This window comes from Balaenoptera ricei, chromosome 3 (genome assembly GCF_028023285.1).
Source record: "Balaenoptera ricei isolate mBalRic1 chromosome 3, mBalRic1.hap2, whole genome shotgun sequence".
NCBI lineage: Eukaryota > Metazoa > Chordata > Mammalia > Artiodactyla > Balaenopteridae > Balaenoptera > Balaenoptera ricei.
The window spans coordinates 123467477-123482557 of record NC_082641.1 but is presented as its reverse complement, the minus strand read 5'-3'; the positions used below and the strand labels follow the sequence as shown (position 1 = coordinate 123482557).

General features: G+C 35.4%; 1 protein-coding gene across 1 annotated transcript in view; it reads left to right on the top strand.

Moving 5' to 3' along the window:
- LARS1 (leucyl-tRNA synthetase 1) overlaps positions 1-15081 on the top strand; it is a 67567-nt gene that overhangs the window by 38345 nt on the left and 14141 nt on the right. The window contains exons 19-27 of the mRNA XM_059917392.1: positions 65-203; positions 904-1116; positions 2743-2800; positions 4604-4667; positions 7731-7914; positions 11586-11676; positions 12914-13054; positions 14470-14610; positions 14871-14981. Of these exons, the coding sequence (XP_059773375.1) occupies positions 65-203; positions 904-1116; positions 2743-2800; positions 4604-4667; positions 7731-7914; positions 11586-11676; positions 12914-13054; positions 14470-14610; positions 14871-14981 (1142 nt within the window). The remainder of the gene's footprint in view (positions 1-64; positions 204-903; positions 1117-2742; positions 2801-4603; positions 4668-7730; positions 7915-11585; positions 11677-12913; positions 13055-14469; positions 14611-14870; positions 14982-15081) is intronic.

Genomic DNA, 15081 nt, shown 5'->3' with positions numbered 1-15081 from the left:
AATTTTGTAGATGAAGTGTCTCTTAGGTTCCTCATGCATTAATTATCTTCTTTTTATCTTGCAGGTACTCGTCTGCCGTGGGATGAGCAGTGGCTGATTGAATCACTCTCTGACTCCACTATTTACATGGCATTTTACACAGTTGTACATCTGTTGCAGGGAGGTAACTTGCGTGGACAGGCAGAGTCTCCACTGGGCATCAGGTTGGTAAATGGATAAGGGGAAGGAATGTAATTTGTTAGCATGAGGTGATCTTTTAATTTATGTATTGAAAATTCTTTCTTTTTTTTTTTTTTTTTTAACTTATTTTATTTTTATTTATTTTTGGCCGTGTTGGGTCTTTGTTGCTGCACACAGGCTTTCTCTAGTTGCAGCGAGTGGGGGCTACTCTTGGTTGCGGTGCGCAGGCTTCTCATTGTGGTGGCTTCTCTTGTTGTGGAGCACGGGCTCTAGGCATGCGGGCTCAGTAGTTGCGGCTCGCAGGCTCTAGAGCACAGGCTCAGTAGTTGTGGCTCACGGGCTTAGTTGTTCTGTGGCTTGTGGGGTCTTCCCGGACCAGGGCTCAAACCTGTGTCCCCTGCTTTGGCAGGCAGACTCTTAACCACTGCACCACCAGGGAAGCCAGAAAATTCTTTCTAATAATTAGGTTTTATAAGAATTCATTTAGTGGAATTTTGTCATGATATTTTTGCTTTTTTTGCATTGAACTGAGAAAGTAATAAATAGCCCCTTCTCTGTTATCCCTTCTTCATTCTTATGGGAGTCTGTTGTCCTCATTTGTTACTGTAAAACATTAAGAAAGTGATTTCTACTTCACAGTTGGATTAAAATGCTGATTCTTTCAAAGAAATTATATATATATTTTGTTGTTGATGTTTGTTCGTTTCTTTTATTTTAATACAGACCACAGCAGATGACCAAGGAAGTTTGGGATTATGTTTTCTTCAAGGAGGCTCCATTTCCTAAGGCTCAGATCCCAAAGGAAAAATTAGATCAGTTAAAGCAGGAATTTGAGTTCTGGTATCCTGTGGATCTTCGAGCGTCTGGCAAGGATCTTATTCCAAATCATCTTTCATATTTCCTTTATAATCATGTGGCTATGTGGCCAGAAGAAAGGTGAGTGCTAAAAAAGATGTGGACTAAATTTATTGATTATTGACAAGGGTGCCTTGTGGCTTCAAATATATAGATGTTATAGTGGGGGGTATAGTTAGATTTAACAGTTACATTCTTTTTCTTACGTTAAATGTACTGAAGGAGAAAGCACACCTTCTCCTATCTGTTATATCCAGAAATCTTCGTACCTACCTTGGGCCACCAAAGCATGTCACATGTCAGGTACTCTGTCAGTAATTCCCTTGACCTGTTACGTGACTCATTTGACCTGTTAGATGCTGGAATAAAGGCGATTTCAGACAGAGCCTAGGACATTAGAAAGGGAGGGAAACATCCCTTTAGAGCTGAGAGCCCCAAGGTTCCAGCATTAAGTAGTGATGTTCTGACTAGAATCTAGGTCAAAGATGCATTTTTTAATACCATGTGCTCAAGAGTAATCCTTCTATCATCTTCCCTCTTGATCCAGACATGTCTCTTTGCCTTTCCCTCCTGTCCTCAAGTAGCTGAAGAAACAAACCCCTTCCACTGTTCAAATTTTATTTTGTAAAAGCAATCTCATGGGACTTTTTGTATTTAGGATGAGATTGCATTTAGAATGAGATTACATTTTCTTTCTCAAGAATAAAAGGGAGATTTTGAAGAAGAGGAATAAAATAAATATGATGTGGTTCTTGTCATCCAATTATTTTTCTCTATTGGCTAAAATGTGTTTTTGGAGATATCAGGTGTCTCCGAAGAACTTGTTAGTAACATAGTAGAATATTTATCCCCTTGCATCAAGTTTTGGACATGTATTAGGGTTTTAAAAATTACAGATAAGTGGTAGCTTCAGGTGCTTTTGTCAGACAGTCTTCTAATCACTTTTAGTAACTCGTGTAATTTTCACTACAACTTTTTGAGGAAGGTCTGTAATATCCTCGTTTTTACGGACAAGGAACCTTCGTGAGGCATAGAGAGCTCAAAATAACTCACCCAGAGTTACCCAGCAATGGCAGAACCAGGATGCAGAACCCAGCAGTCTGGCTCCAGAACTCTTGCTCTTAACATTACCCCCTACATGATCTCATTGTTAGAATGAATGAATGATATGTACATAGTTTGAAAATTCAGACAGCTCATAAAGGTACAAAGTTAAAAGTGAACTTTCACCCTTTTCCCTATATTAGTCTATTTCCCAAAGCTCATCACTGCTACTGCTTTCTTGTGATTTCTTCTGGAAAATGTATGTATGCATATACAAGCAGCAGATATCTGTACTTGTTTATTTTTTAATTTATACAAAGATGCCACATTATAGACACTATTCTGTCTCTTGTTTTTTCCTTGTAATAGTATATTTCTAAGATCTTTTTATTTTTATATATATAGCCCTGCCTGTATTTTAAAAATAGTTATAGTATTTCATTGTATTCCTGTACTGTAGTTTATATCAATATAACCAGTCCTTTACTAATGGATACTTTCCTTGTTTTCACTGGTTTCCTGTTATGAACAGGACTCAATTAATATCCCTGCACATTTGCCTTAGCAATCTTTTATGAATCTTTTAGCATTTACCTCAAATTTTTAAGGCTAAACCATAATCTTTAAATCTTATTTTCTATCTTTAAACATTTTCCTGTCAAGTGATAAATGGCCTGTAGCTGTGAGAGCAAATGGACATCTCCTCCTCAACTCTGAGAAGGTAAGGCTCATTGCCTCTTGAAAGGTTAAAATGCTACAGAAAAGTTTTTTAGATTTAGGATGTTGTACTTTTTAAATAAAGAATGTGAAAATCAGAGAGTTAAATATTTTCCATTTAAAATGTTTAGGACTACCAGCGTAAATGAGAAGTTTATCTTTAAAATTGAGTGAGTGGAGTAGATAGTATTAATTGAGAGGTGGGATGGGGAAAACTTCCCTATTATAACATTTGTATTAGAGTGGCAAAGGGTGACACAAATTATTACGGGACACAAATTATTACGGGAGGAGAGAGAGAAAGGGACAGGAAATGTAAAGATCCTAGCATTGTGACCCGACAATATCTTTCTCATTAAGTTGAGAAAATAATTTGGTGGTTTTTGCTTTATAATGTGTCTGGCCAGTAAATTAGAATAATAGAATTTTGGAGTTTATAGGATTTTTAAATGTCATTTAATGCTTCTTTCCAGATGGTATCTCTCTCCCCATACTACTGCAACTTCCCCTTTTACGTTACCACTACTAATATATTCTATATATGATTTTTTTTATGCTACATAAGACTTCACCTAATTATTCAATATCCTCAACAGGAGTTATGCCAACCTCTTGACAAGCCCTTGTTTGCCCCTATGATGCTTTTGTGTACATTAGAAAGGGGCACCCTACCTCAACTAAACAAAAAAAAATTAAGTTACAATATTATTTATTTCTCATTAATAACAATTGTAACAAGTTGGACTTTTTCCAACCAGTGAATCTTGCTACATCTGTTGGAATATTAATGGTAAGAGAATATTCATTGCTATAGGTATGTCATAATGAAAATAGTTATAGATTTAAACATAGCAGATGATATGAATTGCAAAATGAGATGTTATTTTTTACCAGTGTCCTAATATTGAAAGGGAATAAAAAAGTTCATGTAAGGTAATCTGTACATTAGGCTGAAAAATAGCTATTTTATAGATTTTGTTAAATCAACAAGGACTTTTGATTATCAAACTCATTTGTTCTTTGTAGGTCAAAGTGAACCGTATATATTTATATATATGTATGTGTATATATGTGTGTATGTATATGTGAGTATATAAATATGAATCCTGTTATAACATGACATTTCCTTTGGTCTCCACATTGTTGTGCTATACGTACATTATACTCATTTTATTAGGACAAAATATTTTATTGCCATATAGTTGAAAATTGATAGAATGACCACCTTTCTTTGGTATCAGCAAAGTTACAAAAACATAAACATTTTTTAAATAATAAAGATTGCTAGGCTGGGCACAGTTCCTCCTTAGTTGTGCTGCCTTCAGGCAGAGCACAACTTGAGTAGCCAGTTGTGACCCTAATGACAGGAGGTTCCCTAAAACCCTAATTTTGACCTCATGAGCTTGTCCATTCATTTCTGAATGACTCTGTAAAGCTGAATGACTCTGTAATTGCTGTAAAGCTCTTCTTTATGACCAGCTGAAGTGTTGCAGAGTTATAGTGGAATCATCCACGTGTCTAAACCAATTCCCAAGGGACAGTATTGGTTAATGGAAGGAGTCGTGGACTGAGTATCAGACTGGAGATGCTGTCCTAGCTTTGTCACTGACTAGGTTAGTGACTCAGACAAGTCACTTCAGTTTTCTCCTCTGTAAAGTTAGCATAAGGTATCTTTTCCTTTCCATGTTTCTGATCCTTTTGGTTTTTATCTGATTGTGGCCAACCCATTTAATTTGATGTGGCTGATTTGGTTTATTTTATTTATATATACTCTTACTAATGCCTGATCATTGACTTTCTCTTTCAGATGTCAAAATCCACAGGCAACTTCCTCACTTTGACCCAAGCTCTTGACAAATACTCAGCCGATGGTGAGTATGCTTTTTTGTTATTGCTGTTGCATAGTGTCCAGTTCTCCTCAGATTACAGAAGGCAAGTTAGCATTGTTGTTTCAGTTTCATTGCTTTTCTCTTTCGCTTTTACCAATACTTTAAAATACTCATGTTTTCTTTGTGTACAGGAACATAATTTTTAAAACATAAGAATTGCTGATCTGATCTGTTTAGGAACAAATTTAAGCTAAGATTATTAGAGTCTTCTTTCAAAGGAAACTCACTGTGCTACCTGGTTTGTTCCTAATTTCATGCTACTTCTAAGATTAAAGAGTTGGTTTGTAGGGGGACTTCCCTGGTGGTCCAGTGGTTAGGACTTCGCCTTCCAATGCAGGGGGTGTGGGTTCGATCCCTGGTCGGGGAGCTAAGATCCCACATGCCTTGCGGCCAAAAAACCAAAACATAGAAGAGAAGCAATGTTGTAACAAATTCAATAAAGACTCTAAAAATGGTCCACATCAAAAAAAAAAAAATCTTAAAGAAAAAAAAAAGAGTTGGTTTGTAGAGATGTTAAGTATGTAGGAAGCTTTTTCAAAGTATTTCCTCCATATTTGGTATACATATAAGTGACTTGAACCTAGGAGCATTCATGTCTTCAAAAAATATGTTTTCCCTGGCCTCATTACTATTCCATTTAACTGTTACTTTGTCAAGAGAAGAAATGCACTGTCTAACCTGAAAGAACCAGTCATTTCTTATGTAACCCAGTCTTTGGTCATCATGGCTGATCATTTGCTGATCATGGCTACCATAGTTTGAGACTGCACTGAAGGGGATGGGGAAGAACTAACCTAAGTTACTTAGAAAAACAGTATTTTGACTGAACGCAGTAAGGCCAAAAGAACTGTACACAAATCCTGTAGTTTTTTTTTTAAAAGAGGTGTAGATTAGCAATTCTGAAACTTTTATGGGTTTACTGGGATTTGACAAATAAATATATTATAGATAAGAGCTCATTGTCAGAAGCTATAAATAGGTCAAGAGGAAATGCTAGAATGAACCCTGTGGTGTTGGATTGGAATTGGCAACATCAGTATGAACTCACGGGTTTTATTTTACATACAGACAGATATAAAAATAAACATAGATTTATGTGTGGGTTAGTGTACATACATTTATTTTCCTAGTTCTTTCTGCTGAGAGAGCCCATGGACAGTGAAACACCTGGCATTCAGATCTTGGTTTCTAAATACCATTCTCTAATAAAAGGAACTAGGGCTCCTAGGAGAAGGGTTGATTTGAGGGCTGGAGTAGGGAAAATACAAGATGAGCATGGAACATTTTATGATGCCAGAAAGTAAGGAAATGTTTCAAAAAGGATGGGGACAGTTTGAAAGGGCACAGGAGCCAACCTGACGGGGCTCCCAATTGCCCACGCTAGAGCAATTTAGGAAACAAAGTAAATAATGATAGTATTGAATTATAACCCGGTGAATAAATTAAATATTTATGAATCCATATGAATGTATAGTAATAATTGAATAAATAAATAAGTGGGGGAGTAGGGACTGTTCTTCCTTTCAGAAGAATTCCAAGTAATAAAGTAGAAGGATTGAGTGAAATATAAAATCACCGTTAGACAAACATCATAGTAATATTGTCACAGACAAAATCCATCAGTGGTTGCCAAAATCAATGGGTGAAAGTTAAAAAAAAAAAAAAGATTATTTGCATATTCTCAGAGTATCTCTCCCAAGATATTTCTTAATCACAAAGGGAAAAACAGTAACTTTACAGTGGAGAAACTTGGCAGACAGTCTACCTGACCAAGTGAGGAAGGTTTGCAATAGTAGTAATAAGCCATATCAATATTACCTACCTCCCTGATAATGATACACTGAGAAAGACACACAGCATCACTTTTGTGATATTCTTGTCAGAGGTTCATAACATCAGTTTAATCATGAGAAAACATCAGACAAACCCAAGTTGGGAGAAATTCTATTAAATACCTGACTACTGTTCATCAGAAGTCAAGGTCCAGGACAGACTGAGAAACTGTCACAGCTTTGAAGAGACCAAGGAGGTACAACAGTCAAATGCAAGGTGGGATTCTGGATTGGATCCTAGAACAGAGAAGGATATTAGAGGATGCACTGGTGAAATTTGAATAAAGTCTGTAGTTCAGTTAATAGTATCATACTAATGTTAACTTCCTGCTTTTGAAACTGTGGTTATGTAAGTTGTTAACATTAAGAGAGTCCAGTAAATGGTATATGTTTATTCTCATCTTTGGCATCTTTTCTGTAACTGTAAAATTATTTCAATATAAAAAATTAAAAAATGTGTTCAGCTTCTTGTGTACTGTAAAAGATGTTTAATGCATACATAACTTGATGTTACATATTCTCATCTCCTTTAAGGTGCAGATGGTAGCATATACCCTACATACTGTTTTGAAATTTGCCTTCTTCACTTAGTTCATATTTGAGATCACTTCATGTTGATATACAAGAGTTACCTCACTCTTTTACAGCAATATAGTCTTCCATTGCAAGGATGTCCTGTAATTTATTTAGACTCTTATTGATGATTTTTTCAGTATTTTAGAATGGAAGATTTTGGTTGAAAAGTTGTATTTTGTTAGTAGGAAAGTTGGAAGAATCTGCTTTTAGGACTAAGAAAATCTGTATTTGTGCACATAAGGCACTTCTGTGTGTTCTTAATGCATTAAAATATAGTAATATTTTGCTACCTGTAAATGAGGCTGAGATGTTGATAGGGATATCTTTCCCCAGTTTATCATTTTTTCCCTCTGCCTCATTAAAGATCACTTTATCTCATTAACTCAACATGCCTGAGAAGAAACACATATTGATGCTAAGTGTATGCAAATCAATACAGAAAATTCAGATATTTTAGCAACATCATTATGGATTCTACTTTTGGTGATCTTTATTTTTGCTGTTGATATATGTAGTCCTTTAAGGCGTTTGTTATTTCTTAATTTGTATGTAGGCTTGGCAGTGTACTCAACTGGATACGTAGTTGATATGCAGTAACCACATTTTTAAATCATCGATTGAGTTTTTCTTCTTCCAGGAATGCGCTTGGCTCTAGCTGATGCTGGTGACACTGTTGAAGATGCTAACTTTGTGGAAACCATGGCAGATGCAGGTATTCTCCGTCTGTACACCTGGGTGGAATGGGTGAAAGAAATGGTTGCCAACTGGGATAGCCTAAGAAGTGGTCCTGCCAGCACCTTCAATGATAGAGTTTTCGCCAGGTAATCTATGGACCCCAACCACTTTGTACTTTAGAGTTGCTTAGTCCTAGTGTATTTTTAAGTTTTCTTTTTTTTCCTCATTAAATAAATTAGAAGTTAATGATAACTACTATTCACTGAAAGCTTACTTGTGCCAGGTACTATGCTAATTACTTTGTATCCATTATCTGATTTTAGCCTTCTAGCAATTTTATATGTTAAAGATATTATTAGCTCTATTTTATAGTTAAAGAAATTGAAGCTTAGAAAAATTAAGTATTTCATTAAATGTCTCAAAGCTGGTAATTTCAAACTTGGGATATGAATTTGTTTCTGTCTCCAAAGCCCATTCTCATGACCATTTTACCATGCTGTCTTGCATTAGAGGAGGGTGGAATGGTTAAAGGAAAAGTAGGTTAAAGGAAAAGAATTGTCTTTTTTCTTCTTTTTTCCTTCAAAAAACATTTATCAGTCTCTTTGTATCAGGAACATCCTAAGCACTGGTATTACAAAGATGAATAAGACTTGATCCTTCATTGTAGTCTAGCAGGAGAGAAAAACACTTACCCAACCAATTATAAGTGCAATAGTAGGGATAGAGGGAAATTAGAGGAGATGGCATGTGAGTTCTGGGTTTCTTGAAAAATAAACCTAATTTTTGAGGGAGGGGAGAAAGCCATGGAAAGAGTATGGTATTTATTTAAAGTGTACAGTATGTGGAGGGCAGAAGTAGGAGATCAAACAAGTTGGGGCCATATTAGGCCAAATTATGAAGGGCCTGAGGTAGCGTAAGGAATATTTTTTTAATCCAATGTCAGTTGTTTAAAATGCAACAATTAAACCTGACTACAGCCTTAGTAAAGCTATTTTCATATTGCATTTTGGGCTTCTTAATAAAGTTTCCAGCAAGGAAATTTTTTGTTTTTTTAATTTTTGAATTTAATTTTATTTATTTTTTTATACAGCAGGTTCTTATTAGTCATCAATTTTATACACATCAGTGTATACATGTCAGTCCCAATCACCCAATTCATCACACCACCATCCCCACCACCCCGCGGCTTTCCCCCCCTTGGTGTCCATATGTTTGTTCTCTACATCTGTGTCTCAACTTCTGCCCTGCAAACCGGTTCATATGTACCATTTTTCTAGGTTCCACATATATGTGTTGATATACGATATTTGTTTTTCTCTTTCTGACTTAACTTCACTCTGTATGACAGTCTCTAGATCCATTCACATCTCAACAAATGACCCAATTTCGTTCCTTTTTATGGCTGAGTAATATTCCATTGTATATATGTACCACAACTTCTTTATCCATTCGTCTGTTGATGGGCATTTAGGTTGCTTCCATGACCTGGCTATTGTAAATAGTGCTGCAATGAACATTGGGGTGCATGTGTCTTTTTGAATTATGGTTTTCTCTGGGTATATACCCAGTAGTGGGATTGCTGGATCATATGGTAAATCTATTTTTAGTTTTTTAAGGAACCTCCATACTGTTCTCCATAGTGGCTGTATCAATTTAACATTCCCACCAACAGTGCAAGAGGGTTCCCTTTTCTCCACACCCTCTCCAGCATCTGTTGTTTGTAGATTTTCTGATGATGCGCATTCTAACTGGTGTGAGGTGATACCTCATTGTAGTTTTGATTTGCATTTCTCTAATCATTAGTGATGTTGAGCAGCTTTTCATGTGCTTCTTGGCCATCTGTATGTCTTCTTTAGAGAAATGTCTATTTAGGTCTTTTGCCCATTTTTGGGTTGGGTTGTTTGTGTTTTTTAATATTGAGCTGCATGAGCTGTTTATATATTTTGGAGATTAATCCTTTGTCCTTTGATTCATTTGCAAATATTTTCTCCCATTCTGAGGGTTGTCTTTTCGTCTTGTTTATGGTTTCCTTTGCTGTGCAAAAGCTTTGAAGTTTCATTAGGTCCCATTTGTTTATTTTTGTTTTTATTTCCATTACTCTAGGAGGAGGATCAAAAAATATCTTGCTGTGATTTATGTCAAAGAGTGCTCTTCCTATGTTTTCCTCTAAGAGTTTTATACTGTCCGGTCTTACATTTAGGTCTCTAATCCATTGTGAGTTTATTTTTGTGTATGGTGTTAGGGAGTGTTCTAATTTCATTCTTTTACATGTAGCTGTCCAGTTTTCCCAGCACCACTTATTGAAGAGACTGTCTTTTCTCCATTGTATATCCTTGCCTCCTTTGTCATAGATTAGTTGACCATAGGTGCGTGGGTTTATCTCTGGGCTGTTCCATTGATCTATGTTTCTGTTTTTGTGCCAGTACCATATTGTCTTGATTACTGTAGCTTTGTAGTCTAGTCTGAAGTCAGGGAGTCTGATTCCTCCCGCTCCGTTTTTTCCCTCAAGACTGCTTTGGCTATTCAGGGTCTTTTGTGTCTCCATACAAATTTTAAGATGATTTGTTCTAGTTCCGTAAAAAATGCCATTGGTAATTTGATAGGGATTGCATTGAATCTGTAGATTGCTTTGGGTAGTATAGTCATTTTCACAATATTGATTCTTCCAATCCAAGAACATGGTATATCTCTCCATCTGTTGGTATCATCTTTAATTTCTTTCATCAGTGTCTTATAGTTTTCTGCATAGAGGTCTTTTGTCTCCTTAGGTAGGTTTATTCCTAGGTATTTTATTCTTTCTGTTGCAATGGTAAATGGGAGTGTTTCCTTAATTTCACTTTCACATTTTTCATCATTAGTATATAGGAATGCAAGGGATTTCTGTGCAGTAATTTTGTGTCCTTCTACTTTACCAAATTCATTGATTAGCTCTAGTAGTTTTCTGGTGGCATCTTTAGGATTCTCTATGTATAGTATCATGTCATCTGCAAACAGTGACAGTTTTACTTCTTCTTTTCCAATTTGTATTGCTTTTATTTATTTTTCTTCTCTGATTGCTGTGGCTAGGACTTCCAAAACTATATTGAATACTAGTGGTGAGAGTGGACATCCTTGTCTCGTTCCTGATCTTAGAGGAAGTGCTTTCAGTTTTTCACCATTGAGAATGATGTTTACTGTGGGTTTGTCATATATGGCCTTTATTATGTTGAGGTAGGTTCCCTCTATGCCTACTTTCTGGAGAGTTTTTATCATAAATGGGTGTTGAATTTTGTCAAAAGCTTTTTCTGCATCTATTGAGATGATCATATGGTGTTTATTCTTCAATTTGTGAATATGGTTTATCATATTGATTGATTTACGTATACTGAAGAATCCTTGCATCTCTGGGATGAATCCCACTTGATCATGTTGTATGATCCTTTTAATGTTAGATTCTGTTTGGTAGTATTTTGTTGAGGATTTTTCCATCTATATTCATCAGTGATATTAGTCTGTAATTTTCTTTTTTTGTAGTATCTTTGTCTGGTTTTGGTATCAGGGTGACCATCAAGGAATTTTTAAACAAGCATGTGGTTAACTGTGTTGTCATAAACAGGAGCTCTAAGTAGTGTTACAACAATACTCAAGAGTGGATAGACAGTGGGAGGCTGCAATAGTCAGTTTTGAGCAACACAAAGATGGTTTTGTAGTTGAGCAGTCTTAAATGTTTCATGCATTGTTCTCATTTTAATGTTTATTAGTATGTGTGGAAGTTTTTTATACCTATATATATGTACTTGCCTTTAAACTCAATTACCTTTTTTTTCCTATTCAATAGTGAAATGAATGCAGGCATTATAAAAACAGATCAAAACTATGAAAAGATGATGTTTAAAGAAGCTTTGAAAACAGGGTTTTTTGAGTTTCAGGTAGGCTATTCTTTTAGTAGCTATAAAATATGTCAGTGTGAATATGATGTATTTCTTCTTTTTTCCCCTCCTGCTGTAGCATTATAACTCATCTTAAGTGGAGACTGAAAATTTGTAAAATATTCAATAAATTGTGATTTTAAATAGTTTTCTTGGGTACTTTTTCTATTATGTCTCTTTAATATAAGTAATTCTATTCTTAGTTGAGCTGTGGGTTAATAAAGATGTTAAATCTAAAAATTAGTCCGGTTTTCCAGGAAAACATTTTAAAGTTGATAAAAAAGGCATAATTGTAACTAATTGCTATTAGTTTGAAAGCAAACAGTTTCTGAGGTTTTCCACAAGGTGTCAGCATATCCTCAGGTTTGGCAGTTCAAGTGCTTAAAGTAAAAATGTAGCTTTCCTCAGTCAGTTTTGTAAAATATCACATTGGGATTTATGTAACTTGGTTTTCAGAGATATGATTAAATAAGGATAAGTGCTGAGCATAGCAGTGTGTCATATTTACAGCCTTTTTGATGCTATTAATACATGCTACTCAGCATTCACCCTTAGTACACAGTTTAAATTGTTCATCTCTTATGTCCATTGCAAAATGTCTTTTTCAGATATTTTTCTTGAGAATCAGTATAAAACTGCATTATCCTTTTGTTAGGATTGATTTACATTTTTTTTTTTCTGAAAAACAGGGCTAAGTGGACATTTATTTGATTTTAGAATTGAAAAAAGATTTCCTAATCATAAAAACAAAAGAAAGGAATAACCAAAAAAATTCTGATGAATTTGCCAATATAGATAAGAAAATCATAACTGAAATCATCTTAAAAATACACAGTTAATTGGAAAATTATTTGCAGTCTGTATTTCAGTATTTTGACAAGCCCATCAAAAAAATACTAATGGTCCAAAGAACAATGACCAAAGGACATGAACAAACAACGCCCCCAAAAGAATCCTAAATGGCTAAGAAATGCTTAAAAAGAAATGCTTAATAGCAAAGATTATCAAAGATGTATAAATTTAAACAATTTATTGTTTTTAACCTAAGGATTGATACACATTTATTTTCAGGTTGTTAAAAATAAAGTAAAACCTTTACTAACTAAAGTTTATTATGGAATTTTAAAAGACTAAATACTTAAAAATGCATTAAAATAGAGATACTGAGTTTTTTTCCCTATAATTTTATTTTAAAGAAGTGGGGGAGAGAAATGGTAAATAATTCCAAATTTTGTAGGCTGCGAAAGATAAGTACCGTGAATTGGCCATAGAAGGGATGCACCGAGACCTCGTCTTCCGGTTTATTGAAGTTCAGACACTTCTCTTGGCTCCATTCTGTCCTCATTTGTGTGAGCACATCTGGACACTCCTGGGAAAGGTAGCTTTATGCATTTAAGATGTTCTGGGTGGTTTTGATTTTGGCCTCATTAAATAAATGTTGGGATAATAATGTTACTTAAGAGAGAAAGACTGAAAATGAGTATTTCAAGAATAATATTGGGTTCATTATCTCATAATTATTACATCAGCTTAAACTGAAGCTACATCGGGTATATATGCCTTAATTTATACACACATGGTGTATGTATTTTATCTTATTTTATTAAAAAAATTTTTTTAAAATTTATTTATTTAATTTATTTATTTTTGGCTGTGTTGGGTCTTCGTTGCTGTGCATGGGCTTTCTCTAGTTGTGGCGAGCGGGGGCTACCCTTCGTTGTGGTGTGTGGGCTTCTCATTGCGGTGGCTTGTCTCATTGCAGAGCATGGGCTCTGGGCACGCGGACTTCAGTAGTGGCACGTGGGCTCAGTAGTTGTGGCTCGCAGGCTCTAGAGCACAGGCTCGGTAGTTGTGGCACACAGGCTTAGTTGCTCCGTGGCATGTGGGGTCTTCCCAGACCAGGGCTCAAACCCGTGTCCTCTGCATTGGCAGGCAGATTCTTAACCACTGCGCCACCAGGGAGGCCCCCCCCTTTTTTTAATTTTTAAAAAATTTATTTATTTGATTTATTGTATATATTTTAATAACGTGACTTTGTGCATGTTGTTTATCACCTAATTCTTATTAGGAAATGATATAATACATTTGAAATAATATGTATTTGATTACATGTATAACTAATACTGTTTTCTCAACTGTTTAGAAAGGTGAAAATATTGAGAAAGATGTAAATAACTGTTATGAGCTGCTTATAAACAAAGATAGAAGTGTATACTTGCATAAATATTCTTGTTTTATATAAAATTCCTGGCATATATAGGGCTGCATATTCAGGGATATTATATTAGCATTCTTACTGTGAAGATAAATTTATTTCTCCCAGGCTTACAGATAAACAGATTGGCTGATTTAATAACTCCTTTCCAGCGTTATTAGCCAAGCTCTTTTGTATTTTTCAATGTGTGAACAATGCAAAAATGTGCTCATGATATATATTCCAAATAGCCATACTTTCAGTACTGGATGTATTAATAGGATAAAAACTGAGAGTATGCATAATTTATATAACAAAGATTAAATTTAGGCAAATTAGCATTACATAATTTTCTTTGAAAGTGAGCATATGTGTGTGGGTATCAATATGTACAAATGGATGCTAATTAAGAATGTAGAGTCAGACTTCACAGCTTGGATTCTAGGGAACATTAGATTAGGGTCTGTGGAAGCGTGTTATGTGTAGTCAGGTTTGAACTTTGAGCACACAGTTACACACTATGCCTTGGTATGAAACTGTAACCAAGAATCATAAAATAGTTGTGTTGTCTAATCTCACTGAACCTTTTTTTTTTTAAGCCCGACTCAGTTATGAATGCTTCATGGCCTCTGGCAGGTCCTGTGGATGAAACCTTGATACGCTCCTCACAATATCTCATGGAAGTAGCACATGACCTTAGACTGCGACTCAAGAACTATATGATACCTGCTAAAGGGAAGGTGAAGTCATTTTTTTTTTTTTAACGTCATTCCTTAAAAGTTATTGGTCAAATAACATTTAATAGTAATGAAAATAAAGACAACTTTCATTAGGACTATTTTCATTGCTAATGTAGGGCTATTTTCATTTCTAATGCAGTTCTATTGTATGCATATTTTTAATGTTAAAGGCAGTAGTGCTATATACTGGGAGAGGGTTCTTTCATTTTTGGTGTATATGAAAGTGATTAAATGTTTTTTTTCTTTCTTCTGCCCTGTAGAAGACTGACAAGCAGCACCCTCAGAAGCCTTCACATTGCACCATCTATGTGGCAAAGAACTATCCGTCTTGGCAACATATCACCTTGTCAGTTCTGCGTCATCACTTTGAGGTGCCGTTCTCAATAGACTCCCCCCTGCCTCACCCCAGCAGTGTCGTGTTCTGCCTATGCTGTTTTTGTTTTTAGGATGTTGGCAATGTCTAGGGGAAGG